Source organism: Felis catus, chromosome F1, assembly GCF_018350175.1.
Source record: "Felis catus isolate Fca126 chromosome F1, F.catus_Fca126_mat1.0, whole genome shotgun sequence".
Classification (NCBI taxonomy): Eukaryota; Metazoa; Chordata; class Mammalia; order Carnivora; family Felidae; genus Felis; species Felis catus.
The window spans coordinates 4,659,173-4,684,827 of NC_058384.1; the positions used below are offsets into that span (position 1 = coordinate 4,659,173).

Genomic DNA, 25,655 nt, shown 5'->3' on the forward strand with positions numbered 1-25,655 from the left:
ATTCTGTTCCCGCCTTCCATGGTTATGTTCAAGCGTTAGATGATAAAGCCCCATCCAGGGGGCCGCTGGCTCGGCATCAGATTTTTATACTCACAATCCAGAAAATTCCACCCCAAAGTAAAGTGGCAGGTAGGTCCCTGCAGGTCAACACTGGAGTGATTTTCTTTGGTATGTCGGGTCTGGAAAGGAGCCATATCTGGGAAAGATGTTGACGGGACACTGCTCTGGGGTAAAGCTGGGGGAAAGTTAGAAGTGGCAAGCCAGTGCTGGCTTCGTCCCCAACTGTGTGGCCGCAGGTCATTCGATTTCTCTAAGCATTGTGTTCCCCGTCTATAAAAGGAAGATCTAACATCCGTCCTGCCCGCTCACAGGTCTACTGTGAGGTTAAATAAAATGATGTGCGCCCCGTATTTTGCAAACTACAAAGCACCCAGTAAATGGCAGTCTGGCGATCCAAGAATGCTAACTTCTTAAGATAAGGATCCAGGCTCCCCTCTTTCCTTCAAGATATCAAGACAAGCCATCTATACTCCCTCTTCCACTCTAGAAAAGTCACCAGGAATTTGATCAGCCACATTTAACGCATTTTATGTTCCCCCGTACCTTTGCCCCACGTAACAAAACCATACTGTGTTCTCTCAACTTGTTTCTTTTTTTTCCCCTGGGAACATGGTCAGATTGGCTTTCCCTGCCTTCGCTGAGGGAAGGTGAGGCCAAAAGCCTGGATTCTTGCCACTGGAATGTGGACGAAGTTGCCTATGTCCCTTCCAGGCTGGGTCCCTCAAGTCCCCCCATGAGATTCTCCACAATCTCTCTCTTCCCTCATTCCTTGGCTGCTTGGACAAGATCTGGTGTCAGACTCTGAGGCCCCTGGAAGATGGTGACATGGAAACAAGTGGAAGGCCAGGCACTAAACACCCAATACAACAGGGCCACGAGTAAGAAACAACCTGGGATCATTCGTTACACCAGTGAGATCTCCTGACTAATACACTCTGTGACCATGGCCACCCCTCCAATCCACAGGGACTTTGATGCTTTCTGCTGCTTGCCACATGACTGATGCAGGGGACACAGAGAACACATATGGCAAACCCAACCCTCATCCAGCAGAAAACTCACCCAAGAAAAGTTAAGACAATTTTTTAAGATTCCTTGGCAGATTTAGGACCTGCTCCCTTAATTTCTATAGGGAAACTCGGGAGTATGTGCTAATTTAAACAACTGAAAAAGAGAAAAATAAGAAAACGGAAAGACACTTGGTAACCTAATCCCAACCGTATTTAAAGTGAGTTGCAGACAGAAAAGGGTTATGGTCCAACAAGGCAGAAGGGGTTAGGAAGGGAGTCTACACCTTTTTTAGAGGGTCCAGACATTGGAAGCAGAGCGCTACCATGGATCACTGGCCCCTCATATGTTTCATCTTTATTTAGCAATGGCCAGTGGGGGGCCACATGGAAACATTGGGCTCTGAGTTGGGGAGTCCCCAGAAGGAAAAGAGCAAAGACAGGAAGTGCAACCCACTTCTCTGCATGGACCCCAACCAACCCTATTCTAACTTGCCCAGAGGCTACTTACCTGGTATGGGTACAGGGTGACCCCGTTGGTTCTCGACAGGGACCAGGTGCCATCCAGGTACTGGTGAGCCTGAATGGCCACTGAGTTGAGGATGTTCCCATTGCTGGGACTGGTGGCCATCTGAAGGCTGACCTTGGCCTGGTGGGTTGGGGACCCACTCTTCTTCTCGGCCCCGTTGCTGACCCCGAGGCTGTTGGGTTTGCTGCTGTGCTTGTTGGTGACGAAAGCCGTGTAGTTGGGGGAGGCGTAGGAGGCAGGCACAAAGGCCCAATCTCTGGGCTGCTGCAGCCCACCCATGTGCCGGGACCCCACCAGGGTGGGCATGTTGGAGAGGGCTGGGGGCGAGCCGGGCGAGCCATCGTAATGCTCACTGCCAGCTGCCTGTTCCAAGGTCACCACCATCTGGATGGCCTCCTGCTTCAGCTGGTTCAGGTGTGTGGCACAAATGTCACAGCGGTTGTCCTTGTCATTCCATGCCTTCCGGATGGTGTTAGGGACCTGGAGCTTGTCGTGAATCACGGCCGAGAAAGCAGGGTCCTGGAGACAAAACAAAACAGGAGAACCTGTAACTCAAGGCTGGTATGTGCAATTCAGATGTCTGGCTTAGGAGTTAAGCCCTAGATGTCTTCAGAGTCTGACTGTCTGATAGACCTCCAACAGACGTGAGCAGCCGGGCTGGCAGAAAAGCCTCTAGTGGACAAACACCTTTGATACATAGGAGATTATTATGGTGGAGACATTAGGAATAATTAAAAACAAAAAGATTTCTAAGCATCCTCCTCACCAGGATGGCCAAAGAACATTCCAGATTCTTCTCCACGTGTCCACTGAAGAATTACAGGGAGTGAGGGGTGAGTGCCGTCAGCCCCGACTGATGCACGTGGTCCCCTGGCCCCCCGCAGGCCATGGAACGCTGGTGATTGATGGAGATTCTATTCTAAGAAAGTCTTGGCCTCATTAGTGCTGCGTGCTTAGTGCCATTGGAAGGAAACCAAACCGAACAGATTCTGGACCAGAAGCCCAGCAGCCCCTGCAGATTCCCCGTTGACCATCTGCTCCGTGGCAAGCTGGATACACGTGTCGGATATCCTCACCAATTCAAAGAAAAATACCTCCATGACAAGCAGTCCAAGACACCTGTCCCCACAAGCATCGTCTAAAACTACTATTCAAAACTCTTTAGCTCGGAAACCCTTGCCTAAAAGAAATCAGGGGGTGTCCGGGTGGCTCAGTCGGTTGAGTGTCTGACTCTTGATGGCCACTCAGGTCATGATCTCACGGTTCGTGAGACCGAGCACCACACTGAGCTCTGTGCTGACAGCACGGAGCCTGCTTGGGATTCTCTCTCTCTCCCTCTCCCTCTCCACCCCTCTCCTACTGGCACACATACACGTTCTCTCTCTCTCTCTCTCTCTCAAAACAAATAAAAGTTTAAAAGAAATCAGAAAATGAAGTTGATGAGGATGATTTCTTTCATTCACTTTATGTTCATTTTTATAGGAAAACAGGATTTCGCAGAGAAATAAGCATGAGGACTGTTAACCGTTTACCAGAATATTTGAGTTCTAATTCCAGTTCTGCTACTAACTAGCCGTGTGACTTTGGACAAGCTAATTGGCCTCACCGAGCCCCTCGTCTGTCACCAGAGGCCATGGCCGATCCTTCCCGTAAGATCCTTCCAGCTCCGTGGCTCTGGCCGTGGAGAAATCGGGACAAGAGAGTATGGTACGTGTATATACAGACGGAGCCATATGTCATTTTGGGGGCCTGACTGAACTTTTGAGATCCAAAATTTGCTGCAAATAATTGACGAGGCTCATTTTCCTCTAGGACATTAGAAGAAAAGTCTGCCCTTCTGAAACTTACTGTCTGGTTTCATGGGAAAGGGGGGGGGCCCTCAGGATTGAATGGGGCTTGATGAGCTGTGGGTAAGAGAGGCAGCTGGGGGGGGGGCGCCTGGGTGGGCAGGAAGAAAGATCGGCGGTGGGAGAGATGTTCTTAATTACGATCCGTCTTGATTATGTGCTATAGCGTTTTGTTTTCCCTGTTTAACTACCCTGAATAGCTCCTCAGCAGGCGCTGATTAACTGATTAATAAATCAAGAGGCCCCTTTACACGGCAGCAGGAAGGGGTGGCTCAGGAGGCAGAAACTCAAGACAGTCACCTAAAATGATGGGAAATAATAAGAAGAGGTCAAGGTTGATCGAGTCCGGTTGACAAAGTGCTGCGAGCCATATGAGACCCGCCTGGTGGCATCCTTCCCGGTGACAGCTGCTCTGTCCAGAGTTAGATCACAACTCCGAGCATGTGGGACCCCCGGTGGGCTAAAGGACCCCTCAGGGACCATTCTGGAGCAGGCTGTCACTTCGGTGTTCAGATAAGGAAACTGAGCTCCAAAAAGGTTAGTAGCTTGGACTACACCCAGACGTCTCAAACCCTAGGTCGTGCTTTTCAGAGCTGAAGAGTCATATTCACCGATGGACTCATGGGGTTTTTTGCACAGTTTTCACCTCACTCATCTAGGCAATAGTCATTTATTCAAAAGAAATTTATTTGAGCTCCCATCTGTGCCCAGACACAGGTTCCTGCTTTTTCATACAACATTACAAAATGAGCATTTTCCCTTATCAGTACATGTCATTTGCAAATGTGATTTTTTAACGACCAGGCCGTATTTTATCCTTTCGTTGTTTCAAGGTCATTTCTTTATCCCCACGTTCTACTACGTAACCAGAGACAGCGTAAGAAATCAGAGACGGGCATTCAAAAGCAACCCACAACCCATATAGCTCATGCTTTCAAGATGCCAAACTATTTGGTTTCAGGAAGCCTCAAACGAATGGCTGATTTAGAACGTTTGAGTTAATCCAATCATCAGGAAGAGGCGTCACAGTGAGGAGGCAGATAGAAGTCCGGTCCCGTCCGCACTTCTAGATCCCTATAGAATCTAGATTTGAGTCTGACATCTGCAGCTCAGGCGGGGAGTCACATCCATGCTCCAGAAATGGCGTAAGCCTGCTTCTGGGGGTTCCTTTCTCCTTTTCTTCTTGTTTTGTTTTTCAATATTTATTTTGAGAGAGAAAGAGAGAGAGAGTGTGTGTGTGTGTGTGTGTGCGCGCGTGCGTGAGCGGGGAGGGACAGAGAGAATCCCAAGCAGGCTCCACGAGGTCAGCACAGAGCCCGATGCGGGGCACGATCTCATGAACCGTGAGATCATGACCCGAGCTCGACAGACTAAGCCACCCAGGTGCCCCTCTTCTTGGTTTTTACTGCCCTCCCTTGAAGCAGTACCTTCTTCACTCAGCTCACTGCTGTTTTGCCATTCAACGTCTAACATTTAACAAAGAACGTCCGTTGGCCAGGCCCTGCGCTAGGTTGGGGACCTCAGGATGCGTGAAAACTATTCCTGTCTCCCGCAAGTTCACAGTCCAGGGGACCTTCCTGGTTCCTGGATGCCACGACCCTTTGCTGCCACCTCCAGTCCAGGACCAATCAACACACATGGGACCCACGGAATTTCAGCGCTCCCCACCTGGTTCCAGAGGCGTCAACAAAACCAGCCGTGAGTGCTGCAGCAAAGCCCTCCATCAGTACAATGCACATGACCACAGACACCCAGAAGCAGCAAAGAGCCTCTGCTGTCTCCTCCGGAGGAAAGCTGAGATGGACTCTTCAACGAGATACAATTGCTGGCTGATGTCAGAGGCGTTCCCTAAATTAAGCCACCCTTGATCTGAAACCCTATGCGGGTGCTTATCAGCAAAGGGCCTCAGTTAGTTGGGGAGCCTGGGTGGCTCAGTCGCTTAAGCGTCTGACTCTTGATTTTGGCTCAGGTCGTGATCTCACAGTTGAGAAATGGAGCCCCACGTTGAGCTCTGTGCTGACAAGCGGGGACCCTGCTTGAAATTCTCTCTATCTCTGCCCTCCCCCCACCTGTGCTCTCTCTCTCTCCCTCTCTCAAAATAAATAAGCAAACATTTTTTTAAAAAAGCCCCAATTCGTCAAGAGATATAGGTTGTGGAAACTAAAACCCTTTGCAACGGTTTGTCCGTACGTTATAAATATTTTAGCGCAACTCAAAACTTCAAAGGGGAATGGTCAACAGACACGGCTTTCTGTACACACTGGGGAAAAGATGCTGCTCGGGGGAGAGGAGTCCTAAACAGGAAGAAAAGAGAAAAGGAGGCTTCAGAGCCATGGAAGGCTCACACATGCCAATCTCTTCTGTCACGAGCACAAAAAGGTTTGCAGTGGCCCCGGGAGATGGGCTAGGGCAGCGCCCTTGGGGTCAGCTTGCGCCCGAAGAAACCTGGACCCCGGGAAGGAATGAATTAAGCCCCACAGTCTGGCTTGCTGCCTAGTCCCTGGGTTTCAAAGACATTCCTACATCTAGTCCTCGTTCACCCTGTGAGCTCGGGAAACAATCGCCTGGGAACAGCGGGAACCCTGCACAAGCTGAATCTCTATCTTGAACGTCCTAATTTTCACTTCAGCACGTACGAAAAGTAGGCTATTGGTATTTGGGCGACATTTGCATCCTCAACTTTGAAGGTGAAGGTTCGGTGCCCCAAACATCCTCATCTTTCAAAAATAGCAACAAAATGATTTCTCCTGCACATCTGCCATGGGGAGGAATTCAAGAAAACACTTGGGCGACTGGTAACGTTCCTTAGGAGGAGGGTTAGGGCAAATACGTGCCCAACTTCTCACTGCCAGAAAGGAACACAGAAAACTCTGGAAGATGGTTCTCCAACCCCTTTACAGCTCTACTTCTTCTAGGGGCGTTTTGGGAAAAGGGGCGTCCTAACACATCCCCTAAGCATGTCTTAGACTGATGACTTTCTTTAGGTTGACCTCCCCACTGTCTTCTAGCAGACTGATCTAAAAAATTACGATGAAATCTTCCCCAGGCAATGGCATCCAAGCCCATGGCTTCAATAGCTATCTATATCCTGGTGACTGGGAATTCTCTCTTTTTGTCTCTGCTGGTCTTTCTCCTGAACTCCAAAGCTCTTATATCCCATACCCCCCCTGGAAAACATCACCCCAATAAATACTCTTCAAACTGACAATTCAAACTTAATTTTATTGGCCCTTAAACGTACTCTTATTCCAACAATCACTATCAAAGTTTACATAGCATCCTTATCCATTCAGGCACCCAGGCCAGAAATCTAGAACCTTCCTTGTCTTCCCCTTTCCCCTCCAATCCAACCGCCAAATGTAGATGGTACTTTCTGAGAGCCCTTTACGGTGCCTCTGTTCATGTCCACTGTCGTGATAAAGCTGTAAACACTTCTCACACCACCACGGTCTCCCTGATTCTAGCCTTGACCTCAACCCACCTCCCCCCAAGACGATTTTACTAGAAGGCAGATCCGATAGTGTCATTATCCTGCTATCCTAGACCTGCATTCCAGGAGCGATCTTACTTCTGTAGTTTCTATTTGGAGAACTACTTCTCTGCTAGACTGTCAGGTCCTTGAGGGGAAATATTCTTTCTTTCCATCTTTAATCCCTCCGTGGCTCAAACAGTGCTTACTTCACGGTAAGGGCTGGACAGGTATTTGTGAATTATGTAAATGAATGAAAAGAATTCAACCAAAGCAAAAACAGTCAAGTAACAAAGTTGAGCTGGGTCCATGTTTCGTTTATTTTGTCTAAGTGAGCTAGTTGCCCATTATACCATTATCATGACACAAACCCTTCCAAATCTAAGGTTATTAGAGTTCCCCAACCGTATTTGTTCTAGCTGGCTGAAGAACCTAATGTGTGCCAACCATAACCCAGATGCCGTCCTTCTCCCTGGCTTGTCCTTAAACTATTCGAATATATTCTCCATTCTCTTACCTCAACACAAGATCTATGACTCTTTCTCCTAATTTCCCAGAAAAGTCATGTTTATATGCAAAAGTTTTTGGGTTTGGGGGTTTGTTTTGGGGAGTTTTTGTTTTTGTTTTTGCTTTACCATCAGGCCGACTCACTGGCAACAAGAGAAACCTACCCGGTACAGGTGGGCTGGACCCCCAGCAAGCAAGCAACATGCTCACTGTCCAAGGGCACAGCTGCTAATGAGGGCACAGATCGTGGAGCGAGGGTGGGAACGTGTGAACTACTGCCCAAGCAGGCCATTTGCTCACGGCCCTCACTTCTTCCCGCCCCATTTCATCCTCTGCTCAGCCATAAACACTAATGCCACTTTTGAGGACAAGGTTGTCGTTTTTCTCCGTGTCATTTTAGCCAAAAGGATACTTTGACCGTGTTCCTCCAAAGCCTCTGGGTCTGGGAGGGAGGCAGCAGCTGGAGTCAGTGTCCAGCATGTGTCATACAAATTCCTGTTGATGTTCGCTTCTGGTTTATTATTCTAGAGGCCTCTGGAGACAAGCGCGTCAGGATTGAAGTCGTTCTTCAAAGGCACTTTGTTTCTACTTTGTTCCTCAACTTTCTTCCTCCATAAACGCCATCCCACGAGGCCCGGGATGGCGGGCAGGACTCCGAGAATGCCGTGTTTTGATCCCCACTGCAGGCAGCTTCCCAAAAGATCAACGGAATTCACCTTCACTCTCCTTACAATCTTTGCAGCCAACGTCTGCTTTCCCGCCCCCCTCCCCACCTCCCAACACCTTCCTCAGCAGTGTTCTTTCCTTCTCAAGAATCCCAGTGTTCTGCTTAGCAGTTCTATCCCCAAAGGCAGGTGTCAATGTCAACGCTGCTCTTTTTGGAACGGAAACAGCAAAACGGAAGGTTTGCAAAACAACGGACAGCAGACCTCAGGTGCATCTGAACCAAGAATATGAACTCCCTCCTTCCTGGCTCCACATTCGAATATCTGGACCGAGACGTCTCTCCGAGAAGTAGTATTTTATTTTTGCTTAATTTAATTTAATTTAATTTAATTTAATTTAATTTAACTTTATCTCATCTCATCTCATCTCATCTTTGCCTCAGTAATTTCAGAAGAAAGAACCAGATGATTTGACCAAACCTTAACGAGCTGTAGGCAGAAGGAAGAACGCCAACAGATCAAGTCCAAGGATGCACGGGAAGTGCCACCTGGTGGACGAAACTTCTTCCTTGGGATGGCATGGTCTCCCATGCTCACCAGCCCCCTGACCTGCACCACTCACTTTCCACGCGTGCCTGACGACACGGGAAAGATCAAAGAGATGCCTCCAGTCGGTCGCGACGACCCACTGTCCTTCTCCGGTGAGACTCTGCCCAGCCGTCTGGTTGAACCTGCCCGGGGCAACTGACGGACAAACCTCAGTGTCCTTTACTGCTGCGGTTCGCAGAGTCCCCAGACCCACAAACAAGGCATGGGACCGCCCTGGAGGGAAGCCAGGGAACACATCAGACGGTGACGAGTGATGACGTCTCACTGCCCCTCGTGGTCGAGGGTGACCGCCTTACAGGGGCTGCCGTTCTCACTAGCATCCCTGACCGGTGTCCTCTGCTTGGCACGAGGACACAAGGCTCATTCTGCAAAGTTCGGTGGTTGCACGAGGGAGGGGACAAGAGCGAGTGGAGAGTTGGTACAGGTGAGGCCTGAGAGCCCAAACCAAACCACAGAAGCACAGCAGACCCAGCCTGGCTCTGAAATCACAGGCCGGCATTGGTAACGTGAAACCTCCCTCCGGCCCATCAGGCCGCGTCTGGACCCAAGGCTCATCACCATCATCATCGTCATCATTACTGACCCACCTCGTGCGCCAACCGCGCCTCGCTCCGTAACGACAATCACCCGAGAACACGGATCCCCGCGTGTGAGCAAGAACGCACGGAAACGCATGCCAGGTAATGAGCTCCAAGGGACCGAAAAAACCGTCAGAGGAAGAATGTGAACTGTCCGACCAGAGATGTTCTACAGAAGAGGCCAAATTAACCTGTAACGTAGGGACTGTGCCCAGCCTGAGTTACCCGGCTCTGCGGGGAGAGCAGGGACCCGGCGTGAATGATCGTGTTCCCCACGCGAGGCCGGCGGCGGCAGGATGCAATTCACACGGCTGCTCGCAGCAACGTGCGAAAAAGCCTTGCGGCTGGTACGACCTTTCTGCTTCAAAAGAAGAGGCAGCTTTTTAATTAGAACTTAATATGATTAAGAACAGTTCACGAATTACTTGAGAGAATAGGTGAGGTGTCCCTCCACTACAATCACGCACATTTTCTTTAATGCCCTGTGTCTGACCTTTTCCGACTCAATGGCACTGAGGGTCCCTGTTGATTCTCTTGAAAGCGATCGGTTACAAGTGGGAGAGGCTCAGGCCCCCACTTGACCACTTAGTAGCTATTTCATGGGTAGGCATTTTTTAGCAACTCAGCCAAGCTTAAGTCCCCCTAGATGTGAAAATGGGAATTGATAGGGGTGTCTGGGGGGCTCAGTCAGTTAAGCGTCTGACTCTTGATTTCAGCTCAGCTCATGATCTCACGGTTCGTGGGTTCAAGCCCCGCTTCGGGCTCTGCGCTGACAGCGCGGAGCCTGCTTGAGATTCTCTCTCTCCCCTTCTCCGCCCCTCCCCTGCTCATGCTCCAGTATGCACACACATGCATACCCTGTCTCAAAATAAACAAGTAAATGTTAAAAAAAAAGATGATTTAAGAAAAAAAGGAAACAGGAATTGAGAATAGTCCCTATTTTATCGAGTGAGGACTGGATGTAACGTGGTCGCACAGTCCCTGTCCTTGGGAAATGCTAAGTAAAGGTAGCAATTAGTGTCAGGGTCACACTTCTCAGTATCTAACACCGCACCTTGTGGATATGAATTCGGTCCGTCCGATGATGATGGCAACGATGGTGACAAGGATCCTAGGGCGTGCTTGTGTCCAGGAGGAGTTAGCAAACACTTTGGGCATTAAGAGGCGAGGAGACGGTAAAGATGAGACCATACGGTCTTCCGTTAACATCTTTCCCATTACGGTAAGTCAAGGTCCTCTTCAAAGAAACCAAAGTAAGAATGGATCCGTAGAACTCCTGAGCGCGACCGTGTGGCTCACAGCCTTCTCTGTGCTCAGAGGTGCACTAATCGGAGTCGCTCCTTTTCACGGAACTGAGAAGACAATGCTTCTCAACTGAGAAGCATTTCTCAGTCTCTCTATTTCTCCCCAGGAGTGAGCAGTTCTGCAAAGGCACCCTGCTGGATGGTCAGGTAGAATCCCAGAGCCGCCAACCAGCAAGTGTCTCCAAGGGGTTTCCAACCTCTCTGCCCAGGAGGCGGAAAAAGGAAGATGATTTCATCTTAGCCGCTTAACTACCTTCAAACCTGAAAATCCTGCCCTCCGGTCCACCCCCTGGTCCTGGAGAGGAGGACCTGTTCACAAGCAGATCAAGTCCTCAGGATGGGGGAGGGCAGGAGATACTCGCTGAAAACCTATTTAAGTGTTTCCCTGAACTTCAAAGTTCTCCTTCAACCTGACACAAGACTAGAGGGCAGGCCTTCAAAACTATGAGGCACTAATCAAGAGTCTACTGTAACATGCTAAAGTTCTACCTTTGAATTATTAAAGTCTATCTGGATTAGATGTATTTTTTCAATTTTTTAAACATTTATTTATTTTTGAAAGACAGAGAGAGAGCACTGGTGGGAGAGGGGCAGAGAGCGAGAGGGAGACACAGAATCCGAAGCAGGCTCCCGGCTCCGAGCTGTCGGCACAGAGCCCGACGCGGGGCTCAAACTCACAGACCGTGAGATCATGACCTGAGCCGGAGTCGGACGCTTAACCGACTGAGCCACCCAGATGCCCCTAGATTAGATGTATTTTTATATGCGGGCTATAATGTACTATCAGGTGGCAATGGATTTTTTTTTCAATCTCTAAGTAGTTGTATTAGTTTAATGATGTTAAGGAGTCTGTTAATTATCTAATTATGAAATTGCCTGATGCTTCTTTTTCCTTTAATGAACTATGTATGCATGAAAGACTGCAGTAATGTACTTGGCTATGTTTTTTTGGACTCACTACAAAAAGATAAAGTACCTAAAATTTGAGCTTGGCGTTGCTGGGTTTTGGGTTTTTTTTTTTTTTAATGTTTTTATTTATTTTTGAGAGAGAGAGAGAGCATGAGCAGGGGAGAGGCAGAGAGAGACAGAGACACAGAATCCGAAGCAGGCTCTAGGCTCCGAGCTGTCAGCACAGAGCCTGACGCGGGGCTTGAACCCTCAAACTGTGAAATCATGAGCTGAGCTGAAGTCGGACACTTAACCTACTGAGCCACCGAGGCGCTCCTCTGTTTTTTTTTAAAGATGAAATTTTAGCAGACAAACTCTGTTTCTTCTATACCCTAAAACACACTTAAATACCTCTGCTCGTCCCCCTGTGACCTAACCCGTGTGACCCAGTGTTTCCAACCCCATGTAATCTGGTTCCAGCTGTCTTGTCAGACGTCTCTCTCAGGGGTCCTCGTATGACTCTCCTGTATAGTCAGGGTGGGCTTCTTCTGTCTGGAGGAAGCCCCTGCATTTCCCTGCCTCTGTGCCTTTGCTCAAGTCTCTGTCCTCATGATAATTCCCGCCCTGCCTCATAAACCACGAGAAAACTTTCGGGGGTGACAGAGATGTTCACTATTGTGGTAGTGGTCTTGTGGGTACATACATGTGACCAAAGGTATCAACTTGTATATTTAAGATGTATACAGATTACCGAATGCCAATTATATACCCCTGGAACTAAAAAACAAAAACAAAAACAACAACAACAAAAAAAACCTTGTTCATCCATCTTAAGGCCCAACTTGGGCATGAAGTCTGACTCTCAGAAGGGATGTCTTCCTCCGCTGACTTTTAGCACACTTCTCTGATCCGAGTTAATCATATCACTTAGCAAATACTTCCTTGTTAGTTACAGTGGTACATGTTCTATCTCCACAATCACGGTAAATGCCGAGGGGGCAGAAACCATGCCATAATTTCAACCGTAATGATAACTTCTACCCTGCTCCCCCCCCCACCCCACCCCCCAGAGTCTACTCAAGATAGCAGCCAGGGTGATCCTTCTAAGTCTGCAATCTGATGCTGACATTTCTCGACTTAAAATCCTCCCAGGCCCACCTGAGTCAAGTCACAGTCCGCAGGACTGGGCCTCCTGCTCCCTCCCCACCCCCAGTCCTACGACTTGCTCCCTGACTCACTCCGCTCTGCCACAGGAGCCCCCCTGCTGTCCCTGGATCACACCAGGAATGTTCACTCTGCCTCGGTGACTCTATGCTTGCTCTCCCTTGTGCACGGAGAACTTGTTCCTATTGGTATCTATCTGACTGTCGCTCACCACCTTCAAGGTGTTCAAATGTCACCTTGCAAAGGAGGTCCTCTCTGAGCACCTGATTACACCTGCAAACCACCCCCAGCACTCCCTAACCCCCTTCTCTGCTCTCTCGTTACAACACTGCCACCTTCTAACATACTACTCTGTTATGGAGCCTCTTCTTTGTCTCCTCCTGCAAGATATCAACTGGGTGAGCACAGGGACATGTGTCTATGTTGTTCACTGCATCACCCCGATGCCTCGGACAATGTCTGAAGTATAGTATAGGCACTCAGAAAGTGTTTGCTGAATGAATGAATGAATGAATGAATGAATCCATCTTGAGGATAAGGCGTTTCTACATTTAAGAACTTCACCTTTCTTATGGACTTTTATGACTTTCTGCTTTGTACCCAAGTTGTCGTTTTCTTCTTTATGCTAGATTTTAGTGTCCTCAGGGGGCTGGCAAAGCTGGTTTGCTTTGACATCCCTGCCTCTCAAGGCGTTACCTCCAGACCACCCCCCTGCAGCAGAATCACCTGGGAAGCTATACCATGCAGACCCCGGGGCCGTTCTCAGATACTCTGTACCCTGTATCAGAATTAGGGCTCTGGAATGTGCATTTCAGCAAGCATCCCGGGTGATTCTGTGCCACACTGTCCAGAAGGAATGGGAACAGAGACTGAGCTAGAGAAGGGAGAAGGAACAGGTGGGAAGGGACCTCTCCCCTCCCTTCCGAGCACCTACCCCCACTGTGGCCCTGACAGGGGAGCTCTCCACCCCACCCAACGAACTGCGACGTCTCTGCAAACCTCGGTGCTGGGGACTGCTTGTCTTGTCGTCATCCAAGACAATGATATATGGCTCGTGGGACACAGCCCAGAGACTACGGGTATAAGGCGAATGTCTCTTCACTAAATCCTCTCCCTGCTCTGGTGGCTCTCAACCCCTGGTGATTTTGACCCCGGAAGACATTCGGAAATCCCTGGAGACAGTCACAATTGTCACAACTGGGAGGCGGCTACTGACATCGAGTGGGTAGAGGCCAGACACGCTGCTAAGTATCTTACACAGGAAAAGACTCCCAGACCAAAGAATGGCCCAGTCCCCGTGTCGTCTGGGGTTGAAAGCAGGGCCTGAGCCCTCTCCCGACTCCTTGTCACCCACTGTCCTAGAACGGATGCAGGACACAGAGGCAGGTGCTCCAAACCCAGAAGCGAATCCAGCTCCTCTCCCCCAGACTCACTGCAGTGTGGAGATACCGGATTCCAAACAGCACAGTCTCTTCGTATGTTGGCTTGTGGCCGACCGTCGTGCTGGGCCGTGGGTGTGGGGGAGCTGCTGTGGGTGGGCACAGACCCCCGCAGGCGCCCGTGGGGCACAGGTCCCCAGCCTCACATCCCCTTCTGTCGGGACACACGTGCTATCGCCCCCCTCCCCCACTTCTGCTGATGGTGCCGCCTGCTGTCTACGCGAGCGCGGCAGGGCAGGGCTGATGTGGGACCCGATCCTGTCCACATGACCCCGTTCAGCTGGCCCGCAGCTCCAGGGACCGCTCACACAGCCTGTCATTTCCATCTGTGCTGCCTGGCCTGGGCCGGAGAGGGCATATCCCAGGCTGCTGTCGCTATGAAATCACTTCCAGCCTCCGACCGGATGTCACATCACGGTAACTTCGCAGTTTCCCGCCGGGACACGGAAAGCCAACGGCGTGACAGGAAGCATTATTCCTCCGGGAGGTGACTCGATGCGATGACAGAGAAGACCAGAGAGGTCCCTGTTGCAGCAGAACCCACATTTACGTGGCGCAGACGACGTGCCAGGCTCTGCGCTGGCGAGGTTTGTCGAGGGAGGTCACAGAGGCTTTGGCCCTAAGTGCCCCTCGCTGGAGTAGACCCCGCGAGGCACCCTTGTGTCCACTCATGGTGCAGGGAGGTGACGTGACACTCCCCTGGGGCAAAGGAAGTGCGGAGAGCACGGGACAGACCAACGAGTCCGAGGTCTAGTTGCGGAGTATCGGCTTGCGGGCCCAGAACTTATGCAGCCATCGTTAGACCTCTGCCTGCGCATTTGGGGTGGGACGGAGGAGCCCCGGGATCGTCACGCAAGACTTCCTATCCTCCCTTCTCCCACAAGGATCGATGCTGAAAAGGTCTGAAAACCCACTGAGCTGAGCCAAGCGTCACCGAAACAGCCCCGACCGTGGGGGGAAGGCAGCCGTGAGGCGCAGGAGGGACAAGACGCCCCACCTCTCCTCTCCGTGACCGTCAGACAGTCAGCCGCCACGGTGGGCTCACACTCCCGCCTCGTGACCCTGACCAGGGGTCACGGGGGGCGGGGCAGGCGACATCTCTGGCCGTGGCCGTGGGCACGTGCGCCAGTCTGGCGTCTGCGCTCCTGTGTGCCACCCCCACCCCCCAACAGAGGGCGCCCTCCCCTGCGGCTACCATATTCACCGGGGCCTCAGGGCCCCCCCCCCCCCCCCCCCGAGCAAAAGCTGAAGCTATCTGTCGGAATGACCCCCTCGCTGGCTCAACCAGAAGCCTGAGGTCATCTGCGGGGGGGGGGGGGGGGGCGGGGGGTCGGACCGGGACCACCCTCAGGGCATCCGGCCCTTCTAGACACAGAGCCTCGAACCTGACAGCGCACTTGCTCTTAGGGCTACACCGTTACTCATTCATTTCCCTTCGTGGTTCTTAAATGTTTGTTTACGTTTGAGAGAGGGAGGGAATCCCAAGCGGGCTCCGCGCGGTCAGCACAGAGCCGGACGCGGGGCTCGAACTCATGAGCCGGGAGATCGTGCCCTGACCCGAGAGATCGTGCCCTGACCCGAAGTGGGACACCTAACAAACTGAGCCCCCCAGGCGCCCCTGTCTTCCTAGTTCTAAGGGCTTTTTGACCAACAAGCCCCAATAAAAGGTAGATGTGACTTGGCCAATTCATGCACATTGTCCACCTGCATACGCCGTGTAAGAAACGGAAAACAGCACCAACTCTACCCCCAGCACCTCTGAGGTGCTCCTCGCAAGATAAAGAGGTGGGAAGAGCACAGAGCTGAATGCATTCGGGGCGGGAGAGGCCACGCTTCTCGCTGTCCCCACAGCACAACCCCCGCAACGCGTGCGCACATACACGCACACACACATACCCCCCACACCACACGCACTCCAACACGCACCCCCACTGATTACACACTCACACACATATATATACTACATACACCTACACACACACCACACACACACCCCAAACACATACACACCTACCACACATACGTATGCACCACACCACATACACATTCACACTCACACTCGTAAAATAGATCTCAGTTTTGATTTTGGTTACAGATTCCAACACGACTCGAGGACGTTTTAATAAACATGATGCGAACCGGATTCAGACCTTCCCTATCGATAGGGAGTTGGAGGAAACGAGAGATTTAGGCATATCCTCCACAACATACACGGCCACATATTAAACCTCTTTAACACACGGTGCTTTCCGGTACAAATACAGACACGTAGGTTTTTGCCCAGCTTATCTATTCATTCAAAATATTCACTCTTTTCTCATCTCTTCACTCACTAATTTCATTCGTTTATCAAACCTTTATCAAGCGCCTCATGGCATCAGGTTCTTTGCTAAGTACTGGAAACGAAACCTGGGCCCAACCCTTGTAGAATGTGACGAAACACATTGTAATCAAAGATTCAAGTACACAGGGCTTCTTCCTCTTCGTCTGGGGAGGTGATGAAGCAGTTAGCGGGATGAATGGAGCGCTGAACTTGAGTGGTGAGTATCTGTTAGCCCAAGCTCCACCATCAACTAGTTTCACAGTCTTGGCCAAACCTCCCAGTATTAGTTTTCTTGTCAGCCACGCGAGGGTAACACTCATCTTTAGAACTGATGGAAGGAATAAATGGAATCACAGACATAAAGGGACTTTGTTATGACTGCGACGAGTCCTTCATCTATTTAGACCTGAAGAACAATCAGGGCATAAGCCACATCCTATTCAGTGCACGTACCCGTCTGCAGTGAGGGAGCTTACGACCCAAGTGCCGAAAGGCCTAATGGCCCCCAAACTACAAAAACGCTCATTCAAAGGGCTACCTGCACCCTTATGTTTACTTCAGCATTACTTACAATAACCGAAGCAGCCCAAGTGTCCATGGATAGAGCAATGGAGGAAGAAGATTTGGTGCATATATACAGAGAAATAAAATCTTGCCATCTGCCACAACATGGATGGAGCTAGAGAGTGTAACGCTCAGTGAAAGAAGTCAGAGAGAGACCAACACTGCGTGATCTCACTCATGTGTAGTATTTAAGAAACAAAACAAATGAACAAAGGAAAAAGAGAGAGAGAGAAACCAAGAGACATTCTCTTAACTGGAGAGAACAAAATGGCGGTTACCAGAGGGGAGGTGGGCGGGGGAGGGGTGAAAGAGGTGACGAGGATTAAAGAGGACACTTATCATGATGAACACCGAGGAATGTAGAGAATCGTTGAACCATTATATTGTGCACCTGAAACTAACATGAAACGGTATGTATGTGAACTACACCGGGATTGAAAGGTAAAAACTTAATCAACAAGAGGGGGTTAACAGAATAACAGGACCAAAGAGGGCCCATCCAGATAAGCCTGTGGCTCCCGAGAAAGGCCAAGATCAAAGTCCCAAGGCCAGCTCAGTGTCCCGCTCTTTGTCCAGACCTTGCACACAGACAGGGAAATGCTCTCAGCTACACTTATCACGGGATAGGTCGGAAAAGACAAAGCGAGAAAGTGGCCCTGTTTCTTCCCCACGTGGAGTCAGATTGACCTCACATGTGCTCCACCCCAGGCTCACTGAAACACTTGTGAGAAGCCACTCTCCCGGCCTTCTCTCCTCACTGCAATGGTGGCATTTTCCAGAAAGTCAGTCCGACCGACAGTCTCACACCACCTCGAACTTCCACTTAGAGGCCCAGGCAAAGGGGATCTGTAAACTCTGGGGAGAGTCACCAAGAGCCTTTGGGCCCATGACACCATGTTCCCTGGGATCTTGCAGTCACCTCAAAGCAGTGGAGCAAAGAGGAGAGCTGTCCCCCATCAGGTGGGCCTGTGGGCATCCTCAGTCACCAGACGTGCTTCTTGGTAAGGCCCTGGCTATTCAGAGGAGGCTGAGCTGAAAACTCCCGAAGAATCTCCTTCAGAAAGATGGGGATTCTGATGTGGCGAGATCTGTGTCTGTATCTAGCCACTGGCCAGATAAATGGCTTTCTGCTATGCCCAGGATGTCACGGGCAAACTGCACACCTCTGGACAGGCCGAGGCTGGACCCTGGACTCAGGTGGGTCCATTGACCCGGACGGGGCCAAGCTAGATGCCTTCACAGCCACCGGCCGAATCTGATTATCCCCTTCAGGGAAGAGTGAAGGGCAATTATTTATACAAAAATTATGCCCAACACTTTTTTTCCAATACTTAACTGCATGGTCAGGAGGCTATCGCATGATTGAAAAAAAAAAAAAAAGAAAGAAACTGACCTGAGACAAAGCCTTTGGAAGTACAATTTTATAAACGTTGTTTCGGGTGCAACCCCCAGCCGATTTGTTGCCAAAGCTCATTCTCAAAGGACTGCGTAATTGTGTTAAGTTTCAAATATAGGTATGTTCAATATTAACTCCACCTTGCCTTTGGGAGCTGAAAATAGAGCCCAGCTGTGGTGGTTTGATTAATACCAGATCTTTCCACATTATTATTTACAAGCACAGTTTTAGCTGCTTTTTCTGCAAAGAGTAGAACCTGATTTATCGTTAACTAAGCCTGGTCACTTTCCTTGGAACCTAATTCATTAAGCCAGTATCACTGAGGCATTATTAAAAACATTTAAACCCTAGGCAGTTAATATCAGGGTGGATTTATTTGCAAGGGGGGGGGACATTTTTAGTAACTAATTCAACATTAATGAGTGCTGTGCATTTCAAAGGTTTAGGTAAGTTGTGAAATGGGATTATTGAAGTTTCCATTTTAAAAACACTATGTCCCTTTAGCAAAACCATACCCCATTAATGTTATTTAAACTATTTCTGGCTATTACCATCAACTGAAAGCATGTTGTAAAACCTTCTGGAATCTCTTATGACAATTTCAGATACATTTATAAATGTCTTAAAACTTCAGGGAGGAGGAAAGAAGACTCATTTATAAACTTAGTATTTTATTCACTTCGGAAACGTGAATCCATTCACAACCAAAGAGATTTACGTTAAGAAAATGAAAGACACAGAGTTCTAAAAGCATCTCTCTCTCTGCATTTCCCTGGGGGAGGGGGTGGGGAGACGTCATTCATTCGCTCCATATTTATTTATTTATTAATTTATTTTTTTTTCAAGTTTACTTATTTTGATAGAAGAGAGAGAGCGGGGAAGGGGCAGAGGGAGCGGGGGGGGGGGGGGGGGGCGGGAGAGAATCCCAAGCAGGCTCCCTGCTGTCAGTGCAGAGCCTGATGCAGGGCTGGAACTCACGAACCATGAGATCATGAACTGAGCTGAAATCAAGAATCAGATGCTTAACCAACTGAGCCATCCCGGTGCCTCGCAACATGTATTTATTAAGCACCTATTATATGCCCTACACTGGTGACAGAGCAGAGAACAAAACCAAGTCTCTGCCGTCGGGACCTCTCTTCTGGAGGAAAAGGAGTAAATGGCAAATAAGGTATGTCCAGTGGTGACACATGGAGAACAATGAAGCAAGGCAGGTGGAAAGGGACCTCTGGGGGTGAAGTGAGAGACTGCTCTCTCTCACACACTCAGAGATGGCTTGTCCATCAGGGAACACCTGAACAGGGACGTGAGGGCAGCAAGGTCATGAGCCCCAGCAGGCATCTCAGGAAAGCATCTCAGGGGAGAACAGGTGCACACAGGAAGGGCCCAAGGCAGGGGCCGGATTACCATGCCTAGGGACAGGAAGGAGGCCAGCATGTCTGGAGGAGGGAAGATGGTCGAGAGTGAGGTCAGGGAGAAAACCAAGTTTGGCATTCAGGTGTGAGGCCACTGCTGGACATACCCTTCCATGAGGCCAACAGTCTACGGACAGTGGGAGCAAGAGAGGTCACAGAAGGAGGGGGTACAGACAGAGAAAAGGCATGATGGCTGAGCTCTCCAGGATTTGTTTAGGGGAGAAGAGAAGGAACCAGAAAAAGAAACAGAGAAGAACCAGGGAGTAAGGTAAAGGACAAAGCAAAGAGAGTGATGTTCCAGAAACAAGGTGAAGAAAGTATTTCAAGGAGGGAATGGTCCAACGGGAAACACCACACGTGGGCCAAGGAAAGCAACGAACGCTACTTACGGGGTAGAGGGTGAATTCTTTAATCTCTGTGTTTCTGTTTCCTCATCCATATAATGAGGACAATAAGGGTACCCTCCTTAGGGTACAGGCTTATGGGGGTTCATACTCATAAAACTCTTAGAACAGTGTGTGGCACATAGTAGGTCAACCGACACTTGTTGAATGGATGAATGTAGCGCAATTATCATATGATAATCACTGTCTGTCATGAAATTAATCATATTACAAATATTATCTATCAGTATTATCCCTGATGACTTCACAGGGGCTTTTCGTCGAGTGATGGCAGCTCAGGAAAGGGCGGAGATGAAAAATGGAGACAGGGCACAAGCAAGTCTTCTTCTTTTTTTTTTTTTTTAATAAATTTGCTGCAAGACATCAGAGAAGCAGGATGTAGTTAGTGGGGGGTATGGGGTCAAGGGAACTCTTAATTTTTTGTGGGTGTGGTTGTCGGGAGCTAGAAGGGAATTTTTGCATTCCAAGAGGAATGATCCAACACAGAGACATGACATAGGAAGAAGGGGACAACCGCTGGAGGGTGACCCTGACAAGTCAGAGGGAAGGCCACCTAGACAGCCCGTGCAGGGACTGGCCCTGGAACAAGCAGTTCCTCCCCAGTCTCGGGCGAGAAGGCAGAGAAGATGGGCAGACGGTGGTGGGAGCCTGTGGACATTCAGCGTCAAGCGAAGGGTGTGCGTGAGGTTGGGAAGAAAGACGGACAGCAGTTGACCGGGAGAGCGGCGGCATCGCCGGCCAGGACGAAGGGCCCCTGTGAGGTTAGCGGTCAAGAACTAGAAGCAGTTGTCATGGTCTGGGTTCGGCGGGGTGCAGTCGGGGCAGAGTTGGGGTGGGGGACTGGGTTCTAGCAAAGCCGCAGGTCTAGGAGGACAGCGAGAGTCCCAGGTACAGGAGCTCAGGTTCCCAGGGGTCACAGCAAGGGACGGCTCTAATGGAGGGCCAAGGCTCTCAGTGGGAGGAGGGCAGTGGAGGCAGGACGCAGGTGGGAAGCAGGGCACGGCGGAGGGAGGCGGCCGTACCTCTGGAGAAGGAGCATCCGGGGTCAAGGCTTCAGACAAGCGAGCAAGAAGAGGAAGCAGCCGAAGAAGCGGGGGACAGAGAGGAGACCATGGGCAGCGGTGTCAGCGACAGGACTGGGGTGTAGGTCCGGACCGGGGGGCGGAGCGCAGGCCATCGGAGGAGCAGAGACCCAGGTCTGGGGGCCCCGGGACCAGAAGCACCATGTACAGGGACGCTGGGACCCACAGTCTCTCACAGATAAGCAGGGTGGGGCGAGGTCAGGATCCCAGGAGCCAGAGGTGGGGGGGGGGGGGGGCTGGGTCACCAATGACCTGACAGCAGGACACACAAGGGGGCTGGGAAAGTCGAGAAGGGGGATGGTCCAGTGTGGCATTCTAGGGCAGGAAGAGGAGGGAAAGGGCCTCTCAGAAAAGAGGCGGGGAATGTAGGGAGTTTTGCAGAAAACGGATTTGGAGCTCCCCTGAAAACGCATGAGTAGGGGAGGTGTGTGGAGGGAGGTGGGATTCTGGAGACCCTGGCCTCCTGTAGTGAGGGAGGCACGAAGGGCGAAGGGCGTGTTGTGCTTTGATATTTCCCAGACTGCCGTGGGGTGAGGCTCTGGGGCTGCAGGGGGAGGGAGGAACAGGTTCCTGCCAGAGGGGAGGGGGGCGGGGCGGGGCGGGGCTGACAGTGAGTGGGGGCCCTCTTTGTTAGGAGAATGAAAAAGCCAAAGTAATTAGCCTGATCCTCTTTTCTCTGGAGTTTATGGCCACAGATGACATTCAAATACAAGCCAAGGGTCACAAGACCAACTGCAAAAGGGAGCCCCGGACAGAGAAACTCACCGTTCCTGGGAACGGCCCAAGTCAGACAGCGAAGACACAACGGAACGGTCCGTCTCCTCCAGAAGGAGCTAAACTGTGTGCCGGGGGGGGCATGGGGATGGGGGTGGGGAAGACGCTGGAGGGGGGTCAACCCAGGCTGAGGGGAAGAATATAAGGAACAGAGTCTTTTTATATGTGTCAACACGGACAGATCTGAAAAACAGAATTTTGAGCACCAACCTTGAGCTGTAGAAGGATACGCCTAGCACGATACCACTTAGAGCAAAACACATGGCCAGAGCATGCGACCAAGTCCCTCGCACGCTGAGCATCTAAATAGAAGGCAATGGTACCTGGTAGAGGCCAGCGTGCCGACAGAAGCACTGGAAATGCAGGAGACATGCTGGAAGCCGGTGCCGTGGGGGGCAGGGATTTATTCTGGAATCGCTGCACTGGCAGAGGACCCCAACATCCTCCAAGTCACCAGCAGGGACACCCTAGTCCAGCACAGGAGAGCTCATGACCAACCTTCCGGACATGGCCAATTCTTGCGAGCTGCTTTTAGAGGTGGCTAGGACTCTCTTTTGCAAGCAAAATTGTACATACACAGAGCCCCAACGTAAGAAAGAAAGGGAGAGAGAGAGAGAAAGAAAGAAAGAGGAAGGGAGGAAGGAAGAAAGGAAGGAAGGAAGGAAGGAAGGAAGGAAGGAAGGAAGGAAGGAAGGAAGAGAAAGAAAGAAAGAAAGAAAGAAAGAAAGAAAGAAAGAAAGAAAGAAAGAAAGAAAGAAAAGAAAAGAAAAGAAAAGAAAAGAAAAGAAAAGAAAAGAAAAGAAAAGAAAAGAAAAGAAAAGAAAAGAAAAGAAGGAAGGACGGAAGGAATGAAGGCAAAGGGAGGAAGGCAGGCAGGCGAGCGACAAACATTAGTTCTGCTTAAAGCAGGGCACCCCCACCCGCACTCCAAGCCTGGAGATTCTCCCAGGAGAACCTTGGCCTTCCCTGTAGTTCTGCACAGAGAACTGGATCGTGCAGGAAGCGTTCTGGATTTTTAACGCGTTCCTTCAGCAGCTGTGTTCTGTGACCACGAACAAAGGTTTTCTGTTTGTTTTCTGGCTCTCACTGCTTAAATCAAAACCACACCTCTGCTGATTCCTCCCCTTTGCAGGTAGAAGGCCACAGTTTCGTGAATTACGAGCCCGCGTGTCACGCCCAAACACATCTCTTTCACTTGAGCTTCGAGGCCTGTCAGAAACGTCAGGCAGTGACGGGAATAATAAACCAGCCACGAATGAGGTCCTGATCAATTAGGAGAAAAGAGTCTGTGTCTAATGTCACTTACAAAGATGATTTCTCCCCGACTTATAACCTCCTGCCAGAAGGCAAAAACTCTAAAGTTTAAGAATGTAGTCAGAATTTTGTGAAAATTATATATTCAAATTCACAGTGGCCTTCATCACGCTGACTTGAACACAGACCCTAATGTATACAGGGTAATAGTTACCCCGGACGAGCAGAGGCAAAAGAAGTTTGTTTCTCATGAATACTTACATCATAGTAGAAAAAAAATTTTTTCATCGAACTTGCTAAATACTTTAAGTTGTTTTTTTTTTTTAACATATGTTTATTTTTGAAGGGCAGAGCACGAGTATGGAGAGGCAGAGAGAGAGGGAGACACAGGATCCGAAGCAGGCTCCAGGCTCCGAGCTGTCAGCAGAGTCTGACGTGGGGCTCGAACTCACGAACCGTGAGATCATAACCTGAACCCAAGTCGGACACTTAATCAACTGAGCCCCCCAGGCACCCCGATGAGCCATTTGTTTTATTTATACATTTACTGCCTATGTATTTATACCATATGTTTAAAAAAAATTTTTTAACGTTTGTTCATTTTTGAGACAGAGCGCAAGTGGGGGAGGGGCAGAGAGAGGGGGAGACACGGAATCCGAAGCAGACCCCGGGCTCCGAGCTGTCGGCACAGAGCCCGACACGGGGCTCGGACTCATGGAGTGTGAGATCATGACCTGAGCCGAAGTCGGACGCTTAACCGACTGAGCCACCCAGGCGCCCCTGCCTTGAACTATTTTTAATGTGCTCATCTTGCAACAGTTGCTGGTCTTGAAATAAACACCCAAGCAGCTCAGAGGTGCACTGATGTTTGGGGACGTCTTCCAGGTGGTCACCTGGTGTGACCTCCCAAGCACGGATTCTTACTCATCCCCCAAGAGGAAACAAAGGATCACTTTACAACTCACTTTCTCGTCTGAGAATCTGAAAATCCGAAAGCGAAGTGAAAAGCAAATCAACATCCAGGCAGTATATGTCACGTCATCCGATAGGGAAGGAAGCGGTGCCCTGTCCTCAGGCCGGGAAGTTCCGGCACCGCGGCCCGCCCGCCCCCCTCCCTTGAGAAGGCTGGGAAGGGAGGCACGTGCCCCTCAGATGCTTTCCAGAAGGTGGAGGCACTTCTGAATGTGCAGAATGTGGTGTGCTGGTTGGAGCAAGACTGTGAGCGAGTCTTTCCCTCCCTGGGATTTTCTCCAGGTCCCCGGAGAGTCTGCCTTCTTGGAAGCCCTTAGCTTTTCCGGCGAAAGCTCCTGGGAACTTCCAGTCGCAGGAAATGGTCTGGAGAGACCTTCCCGTTAGAGATCAGGGGTCTCTAACATGACAGACACAGCTCTCCTCAGAGGAGTCCCACTTGATTCCAGGGACATCGAGTGGCTTTCAGGGTATGCTCAGTGGCGTCGGCCAAAGAGAAGTGAGGTCACCTAGGGGCTGGGGTCGGGGGAGAAGGGCTAGAGGGACGACAGATTCAAATGAAGAAGACACACTGGGCTCTGTCTGTGCCGTCTCCCGAACATCTCCGACCTGCGTCCCACGCCCGCTGCTGTCCCCGTACCAGCCAGGGAGGCCGCCCTCGTGTCTCCCCACGGGATGGCAAGAGACCCGTCTGGCCAGCTCGCTTCTGACCACCGAACATGCAGCAATTACGGTGGCTTTTGGAACTTGGGCAATTTCCACAGCAGAGCCTTCCTCTGCCAGCATGGCCCTCCGCGATGGCCCCCTGCCTCCCCTCTCCTGCCATACGGACCCGTCAGACCTTGGCTTGATTCTCATTCCCTCAGAGGTGCCTCCGCACCTGCAGACTCAGGCTGGCCCGTGTGGCACCCTTGTGTCCCGAACCCGGTACATCTCTTTGTTCCACAGCCGTGACTGCATAATTAATTGGGTAATCAGTCACTTAATGTCGTGTCTTCCCTGGAATATAAACTTTATGAGAAAAGGAGGCTGTCTCTCCTACCTCTGCACTCCTAGAGTCTCGCCTGTGGCACCTCGCACGCAGTAGGATCTCAACAAGTACTTAACGAATGAACGAGTGAATGCGTGAACAGTCGCCTGGGACCAGGACCATTGCGGACAAGGAGCTGGGGGCCAGGGCTAGAGAAAGGCAGGTCCATTTATATCCAGTAGTGATTCCACTGAGAACCAGTTCAGCTAGAGCCACGTGTCATTTCCAGAACGGGCTCCCTGCTTCCTTATCTTGGAGGGAGAAAGAATTTCAGAGGCAGGGAGGGTGGTCAAAACCCTGGGGTCTGAGGTGAGGCTACAGGCCAGGAACACTGAGACCTGCTCACCCCTAGGATAAGCAACTTGACGTATAGAATGA

At 50.5% G+C, this 25,655-nt stretch overlaps 1 protein-coding gene across 2 annotated transcripts in view; it reads right to left on the bottom strand.

Moving 5' to 3' along the window:
• KIF26B (kinesin family member 26B) overlaps positions 1 to 25,655 on the bottom strand; it is a 477,608-nt gene that overhangs the window by 303,269 nt on the left and 148,684 nt on the right. For both annotated transcript variants that reach the window (XM_023247495.2, XM_045048974.1), the window contains one exon: positions 1,579 to 2,115. In XM_023247495.2, coding sequence (XP_023103263.2) covers positions 1,579 to 2,115 — 537 coding nt within the window. The remainder of the gene's footprint in view (positions 1 to 1,578; positions 2,116 to 25,655) is intronic.